General features: G+C 42.1%; 1 protein-coding gene across 1 annotated transcript; it reads left to right on the top strand.

Annotated features, from left to right (window-relative positions):
- The first annotated feature begins 11,818 nt into the window (after positions 1-11,818).
- mdp1 (magnesium dependent phosphatase 1) lies at positions 11,819-22,547 on the top strand. The gene is made up of 6 exons (XM_082145772.1): positions 11,819-11,979; positions 18,837-18,900; positions 18,996-19,103; positions 19,324-19,431; positions 19,596-19,681; positions 21,659-22,547. The coding sequence occupies exons 1-6, from the start codon at positions 11,904-11,906 to the stop codon at positions 21,739-21,741; spliced, it is 525 nt and encodes a 174-aa protein (XP_082001898.1). The 5' UTR covers positions 11,819-11,903; the 3' UTR covers positions 21,742-22,547.
- The last annotated feature ends 3,294 nt before the right edge of the window (positions 22,548-25,841 follow it).

Raw genomic sequence — 25,841 nt, forward strand, 5'->3', positions numbered from 1 at the left:
CCGTGTTACAAATGTAACGACTGAGACAAATCAGACACAAGTATTTGTTATAGTTAACAAATAATATTTAAAACTCACTCTGGGATCTGTGGTCCCATCCCCCCAACAAGGGCAAGAAGGTCTTAGTTATCATGACCATGATCAGATAAGTTGGTTTTATTGCTGTTAAGAATGAGGTCACATGCTCAAGACAGAGACGATGGGGAAGACAGAAACAATCTTTAATACAGACTTTGCTGCATTAATCATAAACAAACTGATCTATAAATGAGCATGCATCCCAGAACATGAATGATTTACTGTCTTGTGTAATGTCTTTTAATACTATTATTTTGTTGATGCTGTGTATTTTACAATAGAATCAGTGGTCACCTATACCATGTTTGGTCTCTATAAATTGGTACTTTGAAGATCGAAATGATCGTGTATATGATATGTTGATAGCTGCGCAACATATTAGTATTACAAGAATCTTTCATAGTTTCTTCATCAGCAACCAATCCAGCTACAAATCCAAAGGATCACTCTTAAAACAAAGAGTCATAAATCCACCCCACAGAGGAAACTCCCGCTTAGAAATTCCCCCTTTCTTATTGGTTGAGCCAACCCTGCAAGGTGGGACCTTTGTCAAGTTTTAAAGGGCCTCTTCGCTAGCCCTTCCCTCTCTTGGCCTTCTCGGTACGTTCAGGGTGCCGTGCTGTCCTGCGTGGCCTCAGCAGGCCCCAGGGCAGCAGGCCTCGACTCACAACCAGCCATGTGCTCATTCAGGAGAGAGAGGACTCTCTCAACCACAGCAGAATCAAGGACAACCTTAGGAGTTTGGACAACATCTTCTTTCAATGCAGAAAAAGTCCAACCCAACTCCCATCATTTGCCCTGCGTGCTCTCTCCGGCCCAGGGCCGGCAGGCCACAATCTGCACTCCAGCCATGAGAACAGAGTCGAACTAACCCTGCAAGTTCATCATATCATCTTCATCCAATGGAGAAGAAAACAATAGCAACTTTAACATTTGACACTCACCGAACCATCAACATCCTTTTCAACAACTTCAAGAATTGTGTCCACTGCACAGAGCATGCAAGTATCAATTTAATGAGATGCTCTGAAAATGATAAGCTGATGGTTCTTTTCATAGTTAAATGGATCTTTTCCATAGTTCCATTTCCTGCTTCCGGTTCCATTCTATCACTCACCATTTTTCCTATGCATGTGTTTAGATTAGTTATGTTTGTGATTTAGTTAATAAAACTTGTGCACAATACGTATTTGGTTCTGATTCTCTGCTTGCAACAAAGTTTACTTTTTACGATTTAGATTTTGACTACAGGCTCATAGTAGTACTGTACAGTAAGAAAAGACATTTCCCTTCCCCGGAATTGAATATTTCTTAGAATTTATAAACAATTAACGCTGAGTGTTCACAAGACGAACAGGTGGGTTGATTGTAATATTAATTTTACTACATTAAGTTAATTATATTAACTGATCCAAATATTCATAATCAATTATAACCAGTTATTACTGATTATTAATATTTCATAGAGCTAATTCGTTACACAAATATGTTAGACCTATCACTTCTGCCACTAAAGATTGCTTTATTAATAATCTTCCTGATCAGTTTCATCATCTCAGCATCCCAGATAGCTTAGAAGAACTCGATATTGCGACAGACAGAAACTTTTCACTCTGTCAGTTCAAAGCTAGACTAAAAACACATCTCTTTGACCTAGCATACACATAACACATTATAGACTTCTAGAATTCAGTGTTAGGCTGATTAGGTCAGCCGGAATTGGGAACACTTCCCATAAATCCTGATGTACTCGTTACATCATAAGAAGAATGGCGTCTACGCTAATATTAGTCTCTCTGTTTATCCCGAGGTTTACCGCAGTCCGCCGGATCCAGGCCGTATCCATATCTGATGAAGGACCTGCGCCTGGACGCGATGACAACGCAGTCCTGAAGTGTCAACTAGGCTCTCCCCTGTGAAAGCCTCCCTCCCCTCCCTTTATCTAACTACAGATAAAGCGTTGTAGGGACAATTCCGGTTTGCGTGGCTACGCGGGAGCGATAAAAATTCTGTATTATAAATTTTAAGGCCAGACAAGTAGTTTGTTGAGGGGTGGTTTGTAGGGAAGGACTACACGCCTGCACACATATATTCAAACGTGCATACCTATAGACTGAACTCGTAATACGCATGTGCCCGCCATCAGCGTTCTCGCAGGTTCACGTTTTTAAAGTTTGCGCAGAGAGAACTTAAAGAGTTTTCTTTTAAAACAGTGTCGTGTTAGCGGCCCCTAAGTTAATAACTAATGATCGTTGCGACGGAAGTGAATCAATCAAAGACCTCTGAGACCAAAACAATCTCTGTTACTTTAATTTCCTACTATCACTGTAAAGCCACTTTGGAACAATCTACATTGTTAAAAGCGCTATATAAATGAAGATGACTTGACTTGACTTGATTTATGTTTATGGTTACACTAACAAGGCCGCTAATAAGTTGTTTTTTCAGAATATGGCTACCAAAATTGATGACAAAATTATTATGGGAGGGGATTTTAACTCTGTTCCAGATGAATGGCAGGATAGATACCCCATTCCTTTCAACACTTTTTCCTATAACCCCCTGATTTATAATACATCCCAGTTTCTTGATCTGATTGATATTTGGCGTGTAAAGAACCCACATAAAAAACATTTACATGGGGTACTTTTCAGGGCGCATTCAACATTCGAGATTGGATTTTTGGTTGATAACAAGTAATCTTCTTTCTTCCTCATTTGACTGTAATATTTCTCCTTTAGTTTTAACTGATCACAGTGCCATATCACTCTCTCTTAGGAGCAATGGCAGCTCACCGTCTACCAGAACTCATGGGAAGTTTAACAATGTTAAAATGTGAATCCTTTTGTAATTACTTGTGCAAAGTGCCCGTGATTTGATTATAATGATAAATTCTGCCTAAAAGAATAGTAGGCTACTGAACTATGTATAAGAAAAAGATGTCTTGCTTTATTGTTTAATAGGGGCCGATTGCCAAGACTTGAGAGAATCATTTTATAAAGTAAAAAATGTTAGCCATTAATGTTTTGTGTTTAAATACAATTTAAATAAAGTGAAACTCAATTTCCACTGTAATGTAGAAACAACATAAAGACAGTATATTTTAAATAATTGTTTAATGGCATTAGTTACGCATCTTTTTATGAATGAAGGCCAGTATCACTGATATTAATATAGCTACTGATGTCTCAATTAAAATTATTTTCCCCCAAAATTTTAAACATTTATTAGGCTTCAAAAAATATAACAACTTTTAATTTAAGTCAACTTAAAACAATCCTCACATAAACCCATAATGTCATATGTATCCTGTCTATGATACAGAAATTGAGGTTATCAAACAGTCCGCACTGCATAAATTACAAATTACATATAGTTTAATCCTTACTCACTCTCTTTACTTTCATTTAAGATTTTATTAAAATCATTTAAGACTGTTCTTGTGAGGATACTCGACAAAACGGACATTTGGGCATAAATGTGTGTTATTGTTTGTTCAAGCGCGAAAGAGAACTCGATACTGGCGCGCGTCTTTCTGTGCGTAGTGTGTGTGTGTGTGTGTGTGTGTGTGTGTGTGTGTGTCAGGAGGACATTTACTGACAGCGCGTTCTCTTTTGTCTTGTCGCGCATGAATGGTTTAAAAGCATTTGCGTGAATAAGAGCGTGATCATATAACGCCAGCTAAAGGATGACAGAAAAAAACGGATGCGTTAATTGCGTTAAATATTTTAACACGTTTAAGCTGGACAAAAATTAATCGCATGCGTTAACGTTGACAGCACTACTTGTCATGCATTGCAATTAATTTAGACAACAACTCTTTTGTGTAACGATATCAATTCGCTTTCTCATGTTTTTGCAAATAGACTTTAAAAAGGCATTGGTGAAATTATCAGTGAAACACAATCAGCTTTTATCAAAGGGAGAAGTATTATAATTATGTAATTCCTCATACAAGCTTACTTCTATTTCCAGACTTTTTTAGTTTTTTTGGCTTTGGTCCAATGCTTTGTAGAGTAATTTCCTTGTTCTATAATGAGATTTTTAGAAGTGTTTCCCGTAACTTAGGTATTTCACAATTACTTTTTAATCGAATGGTCGAATGAATGTCGCTATTCATGAAAAATTTAGGACAATGTAGTCTATAGGACCTTTACTATAGCCAATTTTCAGACGACACTCTCATATTTCTCAAAAGTAAAGATGTGCTTCCATTAGTTATTGATAAAATTTCTATCTTTTCAAAGGCATCAGGTCTAACCCTGAAGTTTCAAAAGTGTGAATTAATGGCTATCCATAATTGTGATTTAGAAGAGGGCATTCCAGTGAAAAACGAAGTAGGGGTTATGATTACCAAAGCTGTTGTTTATAGAGAGTATTCCAATTTTAACCCTAAAATAAAAAGTATGAAAAAATCATTGGTTATCTCGAGACCATATGGTCCATACTCTATGTGTCCATAAGGTTAAAGAATATGAACATGGAGCAGTGGCGTAACTTCTTAATGATGGGCCCCAGTGCAGGCTATTACGACGGGCCTCGCAGTTATGAAGAACACACACACGCTCGTGTCTAGAAGGGAACCCAATTTGTGTGCCCAACCTACTTAATTTTGACCAGCTAAAATCAGTATCTAGTTCCCTTTCAAGGGAACTCCCGTTGCGTCGAAAACTGACGCTATGGGAACGCTTTGCGTGATGACGTCTTGAAGCACATGTAAAATCAGTCCAATGGTGTGGCGGAACGTCAGAGGCGGGTGACGTCACGTACCAGGAAGCTATAAAAGCCGGCCCGAAACAGAAAACGAAAGCTTTCTGAGTCTTCAGTTGCGCTCTGTGTTGAATCTGTCCTTGTTATTTGGTGTTGTCTGTCTATATTATATATATATATTCAGTATGGCGAGCAAGCAGCAGTTTAGAGTGTGTGTCCATCCCTGCCCGCGTTATTTAACGGGAGGTGATACTCACACTCTTTGTGTTGTTTGTTTGGGTGAGGAGCATGCCCAGTCAGCACTCGAGGGTGGTGACTGTGTGCATTGCGACGCGCTTCCATTGCGCACGCTCCGATCCCGCTTGGCTCGGTTCAATCCCGATCGCGTTCCCCAGGGCTCGGGTCCCGCCGCTGCCGAGGCACGGCGGCAATCACAGACCTGGGGTTCGCAAATGGATCTATCAGTGGATGTTGAGACGGGCTCTGCCTTATCTCAACATCCTTCTGATAGATCCAGTGCCTCTCATCAGGGTGTGGAAGCACGCGCTGCGGTTTCTTCCCCCCCGATGGAGGCACCAATACTGCAATTGTCCAGCTCTGAGGAGTTGGACGTTGTTAGTATTGAAGCTGAGTCTGAGGATTCGCCACCTCAGTCTCACGCTTTTGAGGAATTGCTCGATGTTGTCACGAGAGCAGTTCACAGATTATCTATTGAGTGGCCAGAGGATAGGCAGGACGTTCGTTCGAAAAGTAAGCTCGACGAACGCTTCCTACCATCTCGTACACAGCCTCAGCGAAGAAGCCTTCCGTTTTTCCCCGATCTCCACACCGAGGTGTCGAAATCGTGGGGAAAACCGGTTTCATACAGAGTGTATGCACCACAAACATCCCACTATTCTTCCATTCACAAATATAAAGAATATGGTTATGGGGAGATGCCGAAGGTGGAGGAGACGCTTGCGAGCTATCTCTCTCCAGCAACGGCATCTTCCCTGAAAGCTCCTTCACTTCCCTCTAAGCCAGTAAAATTCACATTATCTCTGGTTCATAAATCGTATGCAGCCGCTGGTCAAGCTGCAGCGTGTCTGCATACGATGTCTATTATGCAAGCCTATCAGGCAGAATTATTGGGGGATTTAGAGGAGGGCGGGGGAATTGGTCCTGACACAGTGGCTGAACTACGCAGAGCCACAGATCTGTCTCTCAGGGCCACCAAGGAGACCGCTAAATCAATCGGGCGGTCTATGGCAGCCCTGGTGGCCACTGAGAGGCATCTGTGGCTCAATTTGAGCGATATAAAAGAGAAAGAAAAGCACGTTCTCTTAGATGCTCCGGTTTCCACTGTTGGTTTATTTGGTGATGCAGTAAACAGTGCGGTAGCTAAATCTCAGGAAGCTGCTAAACAGGCAGCTGCATTACAAAAACTTCTCCCCCGCCGTTCTTTCATTGAGGCTGCTGAGCGGGAGCAGCCTCACTCCTCTAAAAAGAGCGCTGAACATCGTGCCACTCAAAAACGGAGTGTGTCCTCTCGTGCTCCCCCACAAAAATCTCGGGGACACGGAGGGCGCTCTCAAACCCAGCAGTCTTCGAGGGGTAAAACGGATCTGCGGACCGTTATTACCGCCAAGAAGGCTGCTGGGAAAAAGTCCTGATGTCTGAGGGCTCAGGACAAATGAGGGTAGTCCCCCCGAAGCAGAGCGGTTAACACCTCTTTTCACGGTGCCCGTCTCTCTTCGGTGCCCTCAGGGGACCGTTCTGCCAACCCTGCCACCTCTGGTGTTACAGGGCGCAGCGGTCTCCGGCGAGCACATATCTCAAGGTCCACCCGGAAACGTAGTGGCCTCGGGATGCCCGCCCCCTCTGAGGAGGGTGCTAGAGCAGTCTGTTTGGTCGTTCCCTGCCGGTGCGCCGTTACAGGGCGACGAACCGACTACTCAACAGCAACAAAATCCAGAAACCAGTCTCGAGAGACTGGTACCTCTAGTAGAATCTTTGACAGCGTGGAAGCTACTGTCAAATGTTTCTCGTTGGGTCCTGCAGACCGTGGAAAAAGGGTATTAGATACAATTCTATTAACGCCCACCGCGGTTTATGGGGGTCCTGCCCACAGTGGTGGGCCCCGAGCAGGTTCTGGTTATGGAACAGGAAGTAAACACTCTGTTAGAGAAAGGGGCCATAGAATATGTACCCCCCTCCAACAGGGAAACCGGGTTTTACAGCCGGTACTTCATAGTTCCAAAAAAGGACGGGGGATTGCGTCCCATTTTAGATCTTCGAGTTCTGTACGAGTCAGCCATGCAGCTCAAGTTCAAAATGTTAACCTTGAGACAAATCGTGCCACAGATCAGGTCCGAGGACTGGTTTGTCACGATAGACCTCAAGGACGCATATTTCCATCCGTCCGTGTCATTGGAAGTTCCTGAGGTTTGCTTTCGGGGGAAAGCACGAACTACATCGACGATTGGTTGATTTTAGCTCAGTCGCATTAGATGGCGGTTCAACATCGAGATGTTGTTCTCGCCCATATGAAAGAGTTGGGGTTACGGCTGAACGCCAAGAAGAGTGTGCTTTCTCCATTTTAGAGGACCACTTTTTTAGGCGTGGTTTGGGATTCAGTGTCGATGCAGGCGCGCCTGTCATCGCCACGCTTCGATTCCATCCTGGCAGCTGTGAGAAGTGTAAAGCTAGGCCAGCTACTCACTGTCAAACAGTTCCAGAGACTGTTGGGTCTCATGGCAGCAGCTTCCAACGGGATACCTTTTGGACTGCTGCACATGAGGCCCCTGCAGTGGTGGCTCAGGACCAGAGGGTTTTTCCCCGAGGGGCAACCCATTTCGCACAATCAAGGTCACGCGGTGATGCCTACGTGCCTTGGTTATGTGGAAGAAACCTTGGTTCCTGTCCCAGGGCCCAGTGCTGGGAGCTCCTTGTCGTCGCAAACTGCTAACGACGGATGCTTCCCTCACGGGTTGGGGAGCGATCCTGAGGGTCGCTCATCTCAAGGTCTGTGGGAAGACCATCATCGTTCCTGGCATTCTATAGCCTAGAGATGTTAGCTGTCTTCCGGGCTCTGAGGAGCTTTATCACAGGTCTCAGGGGACACCATGTGTAGTACATACGGACAACACGTCGGTAGTCGCCTATATCAAGGGGGTTTGCGCTGGCATGCCATATCCTCTTGTGGTCCCAGGGGAAGTTGCTGTCACTCAAGGCAGCCTACATCCCCGGGGTCCAGAATATAGGAGCAGACACTCTGTCGAGACAGGGGCCGAGGCCCGGGGAATGGTGGCTCCACCCCCGAGGTGGTGGAGCTGATTGGAAATTATAAGTGGATCTGTTTGCGTCTCGAGAGACGTCTCACTGTCCACTTTGGTTCTCCTTCACGCATCCAGCTCCTCTGGGACTGGATGCTATGGTACAGACGTGGCCGAGGCTATGTCTGTACGCCTTTCCCCCAGTTGCTCTGCTCCCGGGAGTTCTGGAAAGAGTTCGCAGGGACCGGGTCCATCTACTTCTTATAGCCCCGCGCTGGCCGGGCAGAGTATGGTTTCCCGATCTTGTGTCCCTCCTCGACGGGCATCCTCTGGAGTTACCCGTCAGGAGGGACCTTCTGTCCCAGGCAGAGGGCTCGATATTTCACCCTCGGCCAGAACTGTGGAACCTGTGGGCTTGGCCTCTGAGGGGGCCCAGCTCATAGAGTCAGGTCTCTCAACCGAGGTTGTTGAGACCATTCTACAGTCCAGAGCTCCCTCCACGAGGAAACTTTATGCCCTGAAGTGGAGAGTATTCACTTCTTGGTGTAGTGACCGTCGGTTGGACCCAGTCCACTGCCCAATTGGTACAGTGCTGGAGTTCCTGCAGGAACGGTTCACTGCAGGTCTGACCCCGTCCACTTTAAAGGTCTATGTGGCGGCCATAGGTGCTTACCACATTCCTTTGGGTGGAATGTCTGTGGGGAAAGACCCCTTGGTATCTCGTTTCCTTCGTGGCACTTGGAGGTCCTCCTCCCTTTCGAAATCGGACCAGGAGGCGAATAATTTGCTTTGCCCTGTTCGGGCGTTAGACGCGTATGTCCACAGAGCTGCCCTGTGGCGTAAAAGTGACTTTTGCTCCCCTAACAAGGGAGGTCCAGTGTCTAAGCAAAGGATGAGCAAGTGGGTGGTTGAGACTATCTCACTGGCTTATGAGGCGGCTGGACAGCCTTCTCCTTTGGCTGTCCGGTCGCTCTCTACTAGGAGTATGGCGGCCTCTAAGGCCCTTATATCAGGAGTATCGTTACAGGACGTCTGTGATGCGGCAGGCTGGTCCTCACCGCACACCTTCGTCAGGTTCTACTCTCTGGATTTAGACTCTACTCCAGGGTCTCATGTTTTGTCTTCTTAGTGCTGCTCACATGATTACACACAGGACAGACATTTGTAGCTATGGAGGCGTTGGTATAGACGTTCCCATAGCGTCAGTTTTCGACGCAACGGGAGTTCCCTTGAAAGGGAACGCCTCGGTTACGACTGTAACCTCGGTTCCCTGAAGAGGGAACGAGCGTTGCGTCGCCTTGCCATATCTCCTTCATGCCTGTCAGCGCGACTTCAGACTTTACGAAGCTTTCGTTTTCTGTTTCGGGCCGGCTTTTATAGCTTCCTGGTACGTGACGTCACCCGCCTCTGACGTTCCGCCACACCATTGGACTGATTTTACATGTGCTTCAAGACGTCATCACGCAAAGCGTTCCCATAGCGTCAGTTTTCGACGCAACGGGAGTTCCCTTGAAAGGGAACCGAGGTTACAGTCGTAACCGAGGCGTTTCTTATATTAAATTAAATTGAGCAGTTCTCTGCGATTCAGCACTCCAGTCAAGTCACCACGTCACGTTTATTTAAACCACTTTATACAATGTAGCCTATTGCTTTAAAGCCACAAATATCATAAATATATATAAGCCTACTGTAAGGTATTCAAGAAATTTATTAAAAACAGAAAGACATATTGTTTCGGGCTTAAACAAAGGCTGCTGAAACATGGTAGGCTTTTCCTTTGTTATGCATTTCAGTCCATTCCACACCTGACATTCTTGGTTTACTTTTTATTTATTAAATACAGGCAATTGGTTCATAAAACATTGATTAAAATTAAGATACAATTTTTATAAAACGAAATTCACTTTAAAGAAAGTCTTTCTACAAAACAAAACTTAATGAAGTGGTCAAAATCATGTCTGACCCACTCCATGTCTCCCGACATATTGCGCATCTTAATGTAGTGGCTACATCTTACTCATGCTGTTTATGTAAATATTATAGGTTACTATTTAAAAATTAATATGAAACTATATAGCCTAGGCTAAGTTTTCTTTAACCCATCAGGCCAGCCGGCAAGTTCTGCTGGATTTTTTCCTCATGACAGCAGAAACAACTTATACTCCGTCATTTTTGGCCATACAGAGAATATAATATAATTTATTTTTAAATAGAACAATTAAAATATAATAAATAAATATAATATAAACATTTAAAACAAATATTCTCCCGCAATGTAATCTGACACTAAAGAGATGCACAGTTTCTCCTGGCTCAGCTAGTTATCATTAATATGATCACACTCAGGCGCAGAGCGCTATTCATGTGTTAATAATGTGCTAAGGCCATCTTTTCAAAATGATAAACGCTACACGTAGTACAGTGCATAGTAATGTCATGTTGGAGCGTGATGTGAGCGAGCGTCGTGGAGCGCGCTGGCATGGAGCGGCTCACGTGCTCTGATACGAAATGGTCGACAGTAAGCAGCGTGAATGACGTGTGATTTCGAATCTCAAATCAGCGCATTTCCTTTGACAGATGAGTATCGCAAGTATCCTGAAATCACTTCGTCGCCAGGGGCCCGCTTGCGATGTGGGCAGGGTCCGCGAGCACGGGCCCCCAGCCCCTGCACTGTCTGTAGTTACGCCCCTGACATGGAGGCTTGAGAGCCATTGATTTTGAATTTCTTCTCTGTACATTCAGAATAAAATGGTTGAAAGAGTGTTTAATAAAACCACACTCGATATGGTACCATATTCCCAATAAAAAAAAATTGGCGGCCTTGAATTTGTGTTGAGATGTCGACTCAATACCTATCTGTAAAATTCCTTTGAAGTTATCTAATCTTCATAAACAAGTACTGCTTTTTTTGGAAAGTTATATTTACCCATAACTTCTCCCCTCACAACTCCACTCTTTGGAATAATAGGGCTGTAGTTATTATTAATAGGAAATCTCTGTTTAAAATCAGTTTTTAATCATGATCTATTAGATGATAAAGGGTATTTATCTCATAATGATTTTAATAACAAATATAGAGTTAGAATTACAATAAATAATATGATAAGGTATGCAATGCCCTTCCCACTGGATTGTTAAGAATAATTCAAAGCAATTTTTAGCATCCTTTATCCTTTAAATATGTAAGACCAGTATGTGTAATATGTAATAGTAAGTGTTATAACACAGAGAACTTAAACGTATTATCACTGGTGATTATGAGTGTTATTTTTTTGGGAGATGTTGAAACCTCAGTAAGGGATAAAACTTTTACATATGGCATAGTTTCTCCAAAGGTCAAGGAGACTTATTAAAATATTATGTTTAAGATTTACCCAGTTAGTGATTTTATACAAAAACCATTTCATTTTGAGGTGGATCCTTGTGGCTTTTGTTCTCCTCTTCCTGACACACTATCACCTATTATTTTACTGTGAGGTTACTTCTAAATTTGGGGTTGATATGCATAGCTGGTTGTCAGTAAAAAATATTTTTTTAAGTGTGATTTAAATTCACCCTTCTCTGATGTAGAACATTTTGTTTTATTGATGGGTAAATACCATATCCATACTAGTAAATGGGATAAAAAAAATGTAAGCCATTCTATATTTCTATGTGCGTTTGTCAAAATGTTTCAGAGCTTCAAAAAAACTGAAGCTATGTGTTTCTCTTTGTCAAATATGTATTATTTTAGCATACTTGACTTTGTCTTTATTGGCTGTTTGTCTTCACCTCCTACGCGTCGATGACGTCACGACGCCACTTCCGCATTACCGGTAACCGAAAGTGTTCTGTTCTGTTCTGTTCTGTTCTGTTCTGTTCATGTCGTTTGAGTTCTTTCTCTGTGTCAGGCGCGAATCAAAGATGTCTAAACCGAAATTAATAGTGTTCGACCTCGGTAAGTTTCCACAGTTCATTTTAAGCGTTTTACTTAAGAATAACTGGATGGTTTTATAAGAGTCAGTAAATGAGAGGATAACTACACTTCCTTATGTGATCTTTCATATTGTAGTCTCCACAGGATATTTTTGAGGACACCCGTGGCTTATACCAAATACGTTTTTCTGTAACAATAGCTGTACTAACTATGGTCTTTTTTTATCTATGTGTGGTGGTAAGGTTAGTATGTTAAATGGTCAAAACTATTTGGACTTTTTGTAAAAAGGGTGATGTGTGTGTGTGTGTGTGTGTGTGTGTGTGTGTGTGTGTGTGTGTGTGTGTGTGTGTGTGTGTGTATATATATATATATATATATATATATAAAAAGAGAGAGAGAGAGAGAGAGAATTATTAAAAAATAAAATTGTATAGTCATATAGCCTATACACTGCCGTTCAAAAGTTTTTTTTAATGTTGTTAAAAGTCTCTTATGCTTACCAAGACTGCATTTATTTGATTAAATATAAATTTGAGTATATATAAATATTTGAATATTGTAAAAAGTAATTTATTCCTGTGATCAAAGCTGAATTTTCAGCATCATTACTCCAGTCTTCAGTGTCACATGATTCTTCAGAAATCATTCTAATATGATGATTTGCTGCTCAAGAAACATTTCTGATTATTATCAATGAGGAAAACAGTTGTGTACATTTTTTCAGGATTCTTTAATGAATAGAAAGTTAAAGTGAACAGCATTTTTTTTAAATATAATTTTATGTAACATTATAAATGCCTTTGCTGTCACTTTTGATAATTTTAATGCATCCTTGCTGAATAAAAGTATACATTTCTTTAAAAAAAAGTTTTCTTACTGACCCCAAACGGTAGTGTATAATGTTACAAAAGATTTATATTTTAAATAAATGTCATTCTCTTTAACTGTCTATTCATCAAAACATCCTTGGAAAAAAAAAATTACAGTTTCCAAAAAAATATATAAATAAATATATATATTAGGCACTGTTTTCATTATTGCTAATAATCAGAAATGTCTCTTGAGCAGCAAATCATAATTAGAATGATTTCTGAAGGATCATGTGACACTGAAGACTGGAGTAATGATGCTGAAAATTCAGCTTTGATCACAGGAATAAATTACATTTTATAATTCACATAGAAAGCAGTTCCCTTTCAGTCGCTCACGTTCGACGTAGTCGTATGTTACGACTGATTGAGATCACGCTTAGGGAGCCTGTCATCTTCAAGTATTGTTAAAACAAGCACAAGCCCTGAAAAGTGAAGCCAAAATGTCTCGATCGCCCCCCGGTGACTGGTCCTAGTATAAGTCATAAATCCTGCCTCCCCGTGTTATTCAAAGGGACTTGGGACCAACTAAAAAATTTAATTACACTTCAAATATCTTTTTTCCGAAGGTGGTTTCTGTCATTTACTATAGTTTTTATCACACTGATGTAAATTCAAGTGTTTGTTTTTAAAATAAGTTTGTTTTTAGTTAGTTATTTGATGCTATAAAAACGGTGGTGTGACGTCATGATTGACAGCTGTGATTCACAGGTTCTCTGAGCGAAGTAGTCACTGAAGCACCAACAGACTTTTTTTCGGGATCTTCGGAGGACTGAGGAGATTAGAGCTTTAAATTTAATATCTAAATTTCTATAATTAATTATTTCACACCGAGAGTCAAGTCAAGTCAAGTATATTTGTATAGCGCTTTTCACAATACAGATTGTATCAAAGCAGCTTCACAGTATTAAATTAAAATAATACGAGAGTGAGGGCGGGGCCTTGATTTCGCGGCTTTACTTCCTGCTCACTACTGCGCAGGTCTGGTCCCGAAATCGCTACTGAGCAGACTCAAGCCCCAAGATGTCAGCGCCATATCGGGACACTGGCGGCTTCACTTCTCACCAATGGAAGAGAGCGAAGGGGCGTCGTCCATATTTTTTTTACAGTCTATGGTATAAACACAGAAGTGGATGCATGCACACCACTTGTCTTTTCACTTCGGTGAAGAGCCGATCGGTGTCGATGTCTCTGAATAGTGCTGTTGTTTACAACAAGCGAGTGTGTCTTTGTTCTTCTAGGAAGACTCTCGGGGGCAGCGGTGATTGTGAGCTTTGAGCTCTCAACTGCTGTTTTAACAGCATAATATTTCTGTGTTTGTTGACGGCTGGTTAGAAAGCGGAAAAGAGAGTGCTTCACTGTTTCAGTTCAGTGTTGCCGCGGTCATTCCCCTGTGTGCTCCAGCACTGGTGATGGGTCTCATTTCCTGAAAGAGCAACACGGGTGCGTTTGCGTCTTTTTCAAAAAACAAAACAAAAAAAAGTTGCCATTCCTCCCATGCGTTTTTGGATGCGATCGTTCCCTGTCCCCCCAAATGGACGGTCACAATAGTTGTATCACTTGTTTGTAAAAAAATGTTTTAAATGAAATAAATAAATATATAGCATATATATAGGTGTATATATTTGTGTACGTTGAAGCAGCTTTTGTGGATAGTTCATGTTCTCATTGCGAGAATATGACAGATCTCGCGGTGTTGAAATCGAGACTCGCCTTCATGTGTGAAGGTGGAGTCCCCATTACCACGCCCCACTACGGCGCCATGTGGGATAGGTGATCAGAGGATCATAGTGAGGCTTCCCTGCCCGGTAACCAATCCCTGTGGGCCCCTCACTCCTGTATCACATGGCAGCCGGTGGAGCCCCCCGTTGAGCGTGCTGGTCCCTCTGTAATGAACCAACCAGCCGTTTCATTCGGGGCCCCTTATGTTTGATTCAGCTTAAAATCTTAAAACAGAAATAGATTACAGGGTACTGTTAAAGTGTGTGGTAAGATTGTTGGCACCACCCTGAATGATTTGAATAGTTTGTACAAAGCCAGGACTCTGAGGAAGGCCGAGTTAATGATGAGAGATTCCAGCCATCCTTTGCAGAATCAAAGTTGTTACCTTCTACTCACAGATATTCTTTACCACTTTGTAGGACTAATAGATTTAAAAAATCTTTTGTACCAGCTGCCATTGTTTTTTTAAATTATTTAGAGTAATTCATTAAGGAGGTGTGTGTGTGTGTGTGTGTGTGTGTGTGTGTGTGTGTGTGTGTGTGTGTGTGTGTGTGTGTGTGTGTTGTTGTTGTGTGCTTTTTTTTATATATATATTTTTATTTTATTTTCTTATTGATTGTATGGATTACTGCTGACTGTGAAACAAATTGCACCTTGGGGATAATAAAGTTGACCTAACCTAACCTAACCCTCCAGAGGACAGGATGTCGATTGCAGCATCGGAGGGTGAGCTGACCTCTGGAAATGATGACTCAGCTGCGTTATCTCTCTCTGGGAGTGTAACGTTGCCCGAGCCAGATCCAGAAACATCAGCTATGCTGAAACGGGCCGCTGAGGCTGTCGGGCTTGAGTGGAATCCTCCACCGTGTCCTGAACAGTCTCGGTTGGATGATTGGTATCTCGGGACGGGCAGCGCTGGTTCTCAGCTCGCCGCCCCAGTGCCTTTCTTTCCCGAAGTGCATGGAGAGCTTACCAGGTCGTGGACGGCACCTTTCTCTGCCAGAAACTGCCCGAATAGCTTTCCCCCCTCACTACCCTTGATGGAGGAGCGGTGAAGGGTTACGAGGCTATCCCTTCAATGGAGTGGTCTGTCGTGACACAGGTGCACTTGTGTCCGGCGGCCGCTGCCTTTTGGACGGGGGATTCTCGTCTCCCCCTTAAGGCCTGTGAGTTCTTGTGCATTCTGACGGGCAGAGCTTACAAAGCCTGTGGGCAAGCTGCCTCCTCTTGCGTGCCATGGCGCTACTACAGGTCTATCAGGCCAGGGCACTCATGGACGTGCACGAGGGTAGCCCAGACCGTGCGCTCATAGGTGAGCTCCGCTGGTGGCAGTTCCTCCGCCTGCTCGTCGCCGACGGCGTCCCCCTACATACAGTAGCCAGTTGGGTCTTTAGGTCAACTGGGAAAGAGTAAACTCGTCCACAGACTAAGAATCTCTTTTACGATTTAGAGGTGGACTCTGTCTACACGTTCCTCAATGTGTCCGGTCGGTGCTACACAGCAGTGAGAAAGGATCCCACTGAAACTTTCAGAGGCTCCTGGGGCATATGGCAGACGCAGCCGCATGTAACCGGCTTCCACCCTATGAAGACTGATTCAGCACTGGCTTCATGGCCAAGTCCCGAGGTGGCCGTGGCAGAGCAGCACGCTCTGTGTGTTAACAACACTCGGCCTGCCGCCAAACTCTCAGCCGCATTCAGACCTTTTGTTTCTCCTGGCCAAATGCTCCTAGAACAAGTGTCTGATAAACACCAGCTGAGGGGCCACGTATAACAGGCATGCAGTAACGGGGGTCTGGGCGAACCTCTCACTGCATTGGCATCCATTGCCCCGAGTTGTTAGCAGTTCCCTTGCTTGATGCTCAGCAAGCCCTGCACTGCTCAGTACAGCGACCTTAGGGAAGGGGCACCGTTGGCACCCGCACTAGACCCTGGGAAACCCAGGTCTCATTGCGGAGGTTCAGTTATCTACCTCAAAAGAAAGTAGATACCATCACTTCTGCGAGAGCTCCCTCTAAAAAGCTGAGGCTTGCTTACGACCTGAAGTGGAACATGTTCGTTGTTGGTGTTCTTCTCACGGGAAGACCCCCGAAAGTGTTCGATCATTTCTGTGCTTTCTTTTTCTGCAAGATGGATCGGAGCGTAAGCTGTCTCCCTCCACCCTCAAAATGTATGTTGCCTTTATATTAACGCACATCTTGATGCAGTAGATCTAATAAGGAAGTACGAATTGATCGTCAGGTTCCTGAGGGGAGCAAGGAGACTGAATCCGCCTTGCGCCCCCTCTATACCTTCTTGGGACCTATCTCTGGTGCTACTGCACTCAGAGACCTCCCCTTGAGTCACTGCATGCAGCTGAGGTAAAAATCCTGTTTTTAAAGAAACAGTTCTCCTGCTTGCTTGCCTCTATCAAGAAGGTCACGCATTTTCGGTTAATGAATCGTGCCTGGAATTCGGGCCGGCCGACTCTCATAAAATCCCGAGACCCCGGCCTGGATACGTGCCCAAGGTTCCTGCAGTGGGGAGAACAAGTATTTGATACACTGCCGAGTTTGCAGGTTTACAAAGCTTACAAAGCATGTCATGCAATAAAATGCAAATGAATTACTTAAAATGTGATTTTCTGGATTACAGACCTCTACATGCTTTGTAAGTGGGAAAACCTGCAAAATCGGCAGTGTATCAAATACTTGTTCTCCCCACTGTACCTCTCCCTTAAGACGGGACCAGGTGGTGAGCCTGCAAGCGCTGCCCCGGAGGAGGCAGACCCAGCCCTGCCTTTCTCTGTTCCTTCTGCCTCACGGTTATTCAGGACAGAATGCAAGCCTCAGGACCTCATCCAGCTCTTGTCTGTTACTGAAACCAGCAGAAGGGAATGCTGTTTCCATGCAGAGGTTGGCCCACTGCATAGTGGTTGCCATCATCTTGGTGTGTTTTCCCAAGTTGCAGCGTGCCCACCTAGGTAGTGAGCTCCTCCAAAGAGAGACTTTAGCTCCTTCCTGGGTGTTGACACAGAGTGCCACGCTGACAGATCTTCAGAGCTGCGGGTTGGGCGACACCAACAAATACTCTAGGAAAATAGCCTATGTGTCGAGCCGGTTGCTTTCCGTGGGCTCCCTTCATGAAGAGATGAAGCCAGCTTCCCGTTTACCCGGTTTGTAGTGTCGGCTTGCTGCGCCATTCCCCTCCAATGGACTGGATACGTGTGCCATTTTGCTCCTGTTGAGTTCCCCTTTAGCCAAACCCTGTTGAGTTCCTCCACACCCCTTCGGCGTTGGACGTGGCGTAGCGTCTGATGCTAGGCCTACCACTCGTATGCGCTGGTGAACTTGTGCTAGGCTGGGTCCATATGTTGCGATCCCTACAGCAATCCCATATGTGTATTCTTCCACGGTACGGCTCCCTCCGGCAAGCCTGTGTCTTCCCTTGGCAGAGCCTGCTCTGCTGTCACTGACCGGTTGCGTCTCCCCCCTGTTATCAGCTGGAGCCACCTCAGTGACATTCCATATGTTGTACTGACCGCTAATTCGCTCAGTCCATATGTGTTATTCTCCATATGTTACCTCCCTACGGACAGGATGTGGCTTCCGCAGTGTATGCCTTCCAACGAAAGGTAACGCTTTCCCAGTGGTCTTGTGGAACAGCAGTGACTTTCCTGACCTAAGCCCTGTCCTATCTCCGCCTCAATATGCGGGAGGATCAGGAGGCTTTTGTCAAGGCACTGGAAGGTGGTAGCACTAGTGGCGTTTTAATAGGGATCCCAATCAGTCGTAACGTACAACTACGTCGAACGTGAGCGACTGAAAGGGAACGTCTCGGTTACATATGTAACCCCCGTTCCCTGAAGGAGGAGACGGAGACGTAGTCCCGTTGCCACTATTGCTGGACCAGCACTGACCGGGGCCACAAAAACAACTGGTACATGCATCCGCTTCTGTGTTTATACCCATGCGGAGCGCGAGATGTGCATTGGCTCATTTTAACAATACTCGAAGATGACAGACTCCCTAAGTGTGATCCCAATCAGTCGTAATGTACGATTACGTCTCCATTCCCTCCTTCAGGGAACGAGGGTTACATACGTAACCGAGACTTTTAAATCTTTTAAATTGTTATAATATTTTACAATATTACTGTTTTTACTTTATTTTTAATTAAATAAATGTAGCCTTGGTGATCAGAAGAGACTTCTTTTAAAAACACAAATAATCGTACCGATCCCAAAGTTTTGAACGGCATTGTGTGTGTGTATATAGATATATAGAGATTTTATTTATTTTATTTTCAGATTTCACCCTCTGGCCATTATATTCTGATGCTCATGTCAATCCACCTTTTCACATCGATGACAGGTTTGTCTTCAGCTACAGTGTGCATTCATTGTTTGTTGTTTTGATGTAAACATTTTTGCTGTTGTTTCTTTGCTGACACACTGACTCGTTTCCAGCGGAATGGTGCGAGATTCAAGATTTGCCTCTGTTCCCGTTTATCGAGATACAAGAAAGATCCTGAGCTCACTCCATAGTCAGGGATTCAAGATCGGCATTGCATCACGGTAAGATTTCAAATCAGAAAAATATCATCTGATATATATATATATATATACTGTATATACAATAGTCAACATTTGAAGTGGATCAAAACCTTTCATCAAAGTTATACATGAATTCTGAACAATACCTGTTCTTGTCTTAGGACAACTTTGATTAACTTTTTTGAAATGTTCACTACTATAAATATATATCAAAGCTGTGGTCTTTCTCTGTTTCTCAAAGATCTACTGATTCAGAAGGAGCCAATCAGCTGCTGTCACTCTATAATTTCAACCAATACATCTCCTTCAAAGAGATCTACCCTGGGTCAAAGGTCACTCACTTTAAAAGGTATAGGATGAGCTCTTTCTCCCCCTAGGAACCACATAGCAACGCTGAAAAACAATCAGAACAGGAGTAAACCCATAGCAATGCCTTTTGTGGCATCAATCATTGTGTGTGTATGTGTAAGCGTGCTACCATAGACATCCTGATGACTGTTGTTCTGTCTCCAGGCTGAAAGCTGACAGCGGCGTCCAGTTTTCTGACATGATGTTCTTTGATGATGAGGATAGGAACATCATGGAGGTGGGCAAGCTGGGTAGGTCTCGCTCTCGGCTCATTCTCTGACTCAAACCTTTATAGAGATCTGGGGCCTCATGTACAAAGACTTGCGTTGAATTCATACTAAAACATTGCGTACGGACAAAGCTGTAAATGTGCGTACGCACAAAAAAAACCAGATGTATGAATCTCTGCGTACGAAGGATCCCACGCATATTCTCTTTGTACATCCCAGTTAACGTAAAATTGAGCGCACATGCACGAGCACAACGCCCCACCCAGTCTCCTCCCTTAATTAAATTAATTTAAATATGGTAATGAGTCCACTTTGGCAAAAGAAAACAGTAATAAAATGGCGGCAAGAAACGAAACTTTACAGAAAGTGAATTGGAGGAGGTGCTACTATCGGAGGTAGAAACGAAAAAAAAATAAAATTATTTGGAACTTTGTCCTCCGGAATTAATAACAAAAGGAAAAAATATGAGTGGGAGAGTTTGGCTGATGCCGGTGGGATCTGAAAGTCGCACTGTAGAGTAGTACAGTTGAGACACTTTTTGCGTTTTGATTTTCCACACAAAAATAGACACTGAAAAGAAGTGAATTTCCACATGACATGCCACATGACATTTCATTAGCTTGTAGACTAAGATATTATCAATCAATAATTCCTACAAGTAGTTTATATTTTCCACAATTAGATCATAAAAATAAGGTGCTTTTTGTCTCAACTTTGTCTCAACTGTACCAATATGTGGTACAGTTGAGACAGTGCATGGTACAGTTGAGACACCCATTTTTAATGATGTAAAGGTAACTAACCATTCATTGTAAATAATAAAAAATAAAGACAAATAAAGAAAATAACAATTGGGCAACATTTTTTTTATTCATCCATTTATATTCATTCATTTTATTTAAATTAGCACTGGTTAAAATGTATAAAGCAGGAACAAGATATTAACAATATTTCTTAATAATACACAGTTTAAATATCACAAATATCTAATTTTATTTTAATTTGCGTCCTATGCTGGCTAATTACGACGTTTAACCTGTTATCATCACACTGAACAACTAAACAGTGTGTTTCCTAATAGAACTCTATCGGGGGTACAGTAGATATGTGTCTCAACAATCCCCCGCTGGCCACCTCGCACATTTCTCTAGATTTTGCAATTACCTTGCATGACACAGTACCATGAAATATGTCCGTTTTTAGGGCACAGAATAACGTTTGTGGTGATACCAGTTATGTTTAACAGTCATATAGGGATAAAAAGCTATTCATTGTGGAGAGTGCATGGTGAAGTGAACATCATATCTTAGGAAAAAAAAAAACTTTCCCCGATATCTTCGGATCGGAGATGCGTCCGTTGTTCAAATTTCCCACGATCAAAGAGGACTCTAATACGCTCGCACAGCAAAAATCACAACTTGTGCTTGCTGCGAACACAAGTTATTTAAGGTGTCTCAACTGTACACCGTCTACCCTAAATGACCATAAAAAGAAATGGTCTGATATAAAGGTGGACATTAAACCAAAGCTGTCATTGCCATAGACTAAGGGTTGTATCAGTTTGCATATGCTTTTATATGTTCTTACTTAATTGCATAATTGATAGAATATTCCCATAATGCTCGTGTGACAATATTATGTCAATTATTTTATAAATTGCAAATTAATAGCAATGCTTCCCACAGGTGGTGGTGCGATAGACTTGTAGAACGAAAATTCGTTGTGTAATGTTTGTAACTTCACTTCATTGCCTGTAAGAGTCGCCAACGGACAAAAACAATGAGAAATGTACGTACGCCAGACATGAAATTGGCGTGGATGAACGCACATTCTCGCGTTAATTTCACTGTTAGTACATACGACCGTGAGCGTGAAAGCTGGCGTACGCAAAGTTTTTGTGCGTACGCAAGATTGATACATGAGGCCCCTGGAGACTGTGTGATGAAAGCTGAAGACTGTTGGTTGGGTGTAATCACCAGCTGTTTCCCGCTCTTTCAGGTGTTCACTGCGTGTTGGTTCGTGATGAGATGACCTCTGATCTAGTCCATAAAGCACTGGAGCAGTTCAGGAAGAAGAAGTGACGGCGTCTGGTCCCGCAGAGAAGCAGCTGCGGCAAATCAAGAACAATCCCAAAAAACAATCCCAAAACGTGTAGAGAGAACTAGGACTGTTGTATTCATTGGTTATATCTGTGGAATCAACTGTTCAATTATAGTTTTTAAATTATTTGTATACCACTGATTCTTGAGATAAGGGACAAAAGTACTTTTGAAGAGTGACAAACAAAAAATTGATACTACATTAATTTGAATTGGATGTCTTCATAAACACGGGTCTCATCTATCATACCATGAAAAGGAACAGGTTTTTTATTTAACCACTTTTTATAAAAATTTTCATTTACTCACTTTTACTAACTTGACATTTGTCAACTCCGTCTGACACATGAAAATATGTTTTTTTTGTGTGTGTTTGATCAATTCAACAACACTGTAAAGTCTTTAAGTGTGTAGAAATGCATTAGCAAGGTTAAGTGATAAATTGCATTGTATACACTTTTAATATTATTTTACATTGTTTTGGAATTAGCCATTTTAAATTACCTTTATTTAGTTTACAACTTTTTTAATTATATACAATCAGTGGTTTTGTGCACACAAGACACTGATGCATGTAGATAAGTTGGTGTTTTAATGTACTAGTGCAAAGTGCCCGTGCAAAATCAGTTTTTGTGTGTGTTTTTTGTAATTGTTGGTTCGGTGTGTTTGAGTGCTCACTGTTACAATTACACAGCAAAAGTTCAGTGACATTTTTATTTGTGCATGGTAGAAAGCAAATACTGATACTGACACAATGACATACAATAAATATGGAAAATTGAACTACACGATTGAGGGAGCAGGCTACACAGTGAACTCTACGCTTGAGCAAACAGTTTGTGAAAAGGCTACTACAAATGATGGCCGTGAAAGAGACTGTGAACTCATTGAATAGGATATGTTTAGTTGGTGAATAGCATAGGCTAATATTACACAGTAGCGATAACGTTAAGCGCACCAGAATAAAATATAATATTCAGAAATAAACAGTGTAGCTGACTTACAGATTCAGTTAACATCCACAAATGAATAAGCGCGATGATTCAGGGAGCAGGCTACACAGTGAACTCCGAGAAAACGCTATTTAAGCTCTGCTGCTTTCTTCATCAGGGGTTATGGCATAGGTCCGGCTTGCTTGGAGGGGACAAGCTGTCCCTGTCAGTTTCAAAAGGACATCTTTCACTGGACAGAAACAGACATCCCTCCTCCCATGTTTTGGGTCAAAATTGGCAGTAGGACTACGAGGATGCATAAACTCAATTTTCACGTCTTTTTGTTCTATGTCTACATCAATGGACTTTCCTAACCACCAGTGATCATATTATCATGTTATGTAGTTGTTATACTATAATCATGTCTATTAAATGGTAGCCATTTTGATTTTCCTCAGTTGCCAGCTGCCACTAAACTAAACCAAACCAAAATACCAACTTTTATTTCAAAATTCTTGATTGAAATCATCACTACTTTGAAGACAGTGTTGACACATAAAAGCTGTGACCACAGGGATTTCAACTTGTTTGCTGAAAATTTAAAAAAAAATTAAAACTTACAAGACCATGTGTTGGACTGCTGCATCCATCAACAGAAAGAAGTCAAAGGGGGTCCTCAGGGTTAAAGCTGACCAAAATATGCCTGATTTATTTCGAATTTGAAAAATATCAGACGGAGTTGACATGAATTGATGACAGATTTTAAAAGGCTGTTGTGTAACTGTATAAAATAATGCAATGTTCACTTTAAGTATTTTGTGATATTTTATTAAGCCTTCCAATTAACCTCATATTCATATTTGTGCATTTTGTGCATTTGTTGTCTTTCATCCACATGAGCCAAACATACATTTTCTGGCTTTTCTCAGTCTAGAAGACTCCAAATTCAAAAATAATTTAACATTTTAAATACACATTCATCTTTCCAGAGGTGAAGTATCCCTTTAAGTACATACACAAATTACGCGAATCTAGGAATTAATTCACGTGAAAAGTCTCTACACTAACAATACATAATAGTAGATCTCGTTAAACGACCAATTAAACCCAATGCAATGTACTAGTGAAATTTATTTCTGGACATCGTAATGTTATTTTTTCCGAAAATTTTTATTATAGGCTACTATATTGTAAATACATCTGATTTAGCAATCCCACCCCAACACACACACCTGTCCAACCCACTTTTTAAAACAAAGTTACGCCACTGGAATTACATTCAGCAGATAATACTGTCTGGAAGGTATAGTCGCTTTAAACTTTAATAACATGTTATCGCCCTGTGGCGGTTTGTGGTTTTGCTGAATAATTTAGCGTCAGGAGCAACAGCGGGCTAGACTGAGTAAACCCAGGCCGATCTGCCGGAGATTTGATTTCGCCCTGCAGCTCAGGCTGGAAACCTGTACATTCTTCTATCCTGCTTCCGTTACAAATCTGCGTGGACCAATCACAAACTGGCTTATCCACCTGGCACTCTATTGGCGGGTTTAATCCAATCCAATTCCTTTTAACCTCTCGACGATGCTCAATGGCTTCTTTAGCAAACAAATCGCTGCACAACCTGCAAAAATCACTCGATGCCATTGCTGCATCTGCAAACTGCTGATCAATGCTCCAAACCAACACGTATGTTGACACGTTTGCCTGGAGTGTTCACTACAAAGTATGTCACCCGGATTGTTGGTCTGATTGGTTGAAGGACTATCCAATTGCGTACAGAGTCATTTGAACTATGGCCGTTGATCAGTAGAAAATACAGAGCAGACTCCCCACACCAATGTTCAAAAGATTGAATCTTAAAGTGATAGTTCGGCCAAAAATGATATTAAACCCATGATTTACTCACCCTCAAGCCGTTCGAGATGCATATGTCAATCATTTTTCAGACGAACACATTTTCAGTTATTTTAGAAAATGTCTTAGATCTTTCAGTGGTTATAATGTCAAGTTCCGTTTATCCCCCTGGAGCCGGATGGATTACTTTTGAGAAGGATGCATGCACATTTTTGGGACTTGAAGGAGGTGGACCCCATAACTTGACATTATAACCACTGAAAGATCTAAGACATTTTCTAAAATAACTGAATATGTGTTCGTCTGAAAAATGATTGACATATGCATCTCGAACGGCTTGAGGGTGAGTAAATCATGGGTTTAATATCATTTTTGGCCGAACTATCTCTTTAAAAGATTGAGCTTGGTCTGGTGATAGCCAGACTAACAGCAGGCCACATCTCTAAAGGTCTAAAAGCCCGCTGGCCTCCTTTTCCTCTAATTTAACGGTATTCCCACTCCCGGTATATTAATGGTGGTGTGCCTTTGCCTCTCTTCTGAATAAGTGATTCTGTGTCTCGCTGACAACCTGTTTAGATAAAAGCAGAAAGTGCTGCACATCATACACTTGAAGAGACAGACGGAAAGATGCACTTGATCTGGATTTCTCATCCTGAGGTCTGAAGCCTAAAGCGTGCTTCTTCCTCTCTTTCTTCTCCTCCGTCTCGTGTAGAAAGCAAAGTGACAGTGCAATAAATGTGCTGTGAGCTTTAGCATTCTCCGACGAACATCACAGCGGCTCCATGTCAGATAAAGACAGTAGCGTTTTCTGTAGTTCGGAAGTCTGTCGTGTGATGCTTAATCTTAAAATGATTTTAATAATTCACGGCGTCTTAAAAATGTATGCAGTGGATTATAATTACGGACCGCAGACAATATATATTTAAAGGTTTCAATGAACCGCTAAATGAAATCCTTTGTGTATGATAAATGTTTAAAAACGTGTTTGAGTCAAGTCATATTAATGGCTTCTGAAAGAAAATGTTCCTTTTAATAAATGTTTTTTTATTCTCAATGCATTAAATATACACAAGCTGGCAACCTAGGAAATATTCTGATTTATCAATATTTTATGATTTCATATCCGATACATGCAGGGACCTTTTAACATTCATCATTAAAACACCAAGTCTCGTTATTGTAATGCACACCGCCCAATGCTATCATTATAAGCACTTAAAATATAACAATAATCATTATGTGACTATGACGGAGCTCCTAAAGGGACATGATGATGGGATTTAAAAAAAAAAAAAT

Source organism: Leuciscus leuciscus (genome assembly GCF_965113295.1).
Source record: "Leuciscus leuciscus genome assembly, chromosome: 18".
In the NCBI taxonomy this organism is placed as follows: Eukaryota; Metazoa; Chordata; class Actinopteri; order Cypriniformes; family Leuciscidae; genus Leuciscus; species Leuciscus leuciscus.

What these genes read in the sequence shown, in the direction of transcription:
- mdp1 (XM_082145772.1), top strand. Translation starts at nt 11,904, where the DNA reads ATGTCGTTTGAGTTCTTTCTCTGTGTCAGGCGCGAATCAAAGATGTCT. An exon ending in ATTAATAGTGTTCGACCTCG is followed by an intron (nt 11,980 to 18,836) that starts GTAAGTTTCCAC and finishes TTTTATTTTCAG; the next exon opens with ATTTCACCCTCTGGCCATTA. An exon ending in CCTTTTCACATCGATGACAG is followed by an intron (nt 18,901 to 18,995) that starts GTTTGTCTTCAG and finishes ACTCGTTTCCAG; the next exon opens with CGGAATGGTGCGAGATTCAA.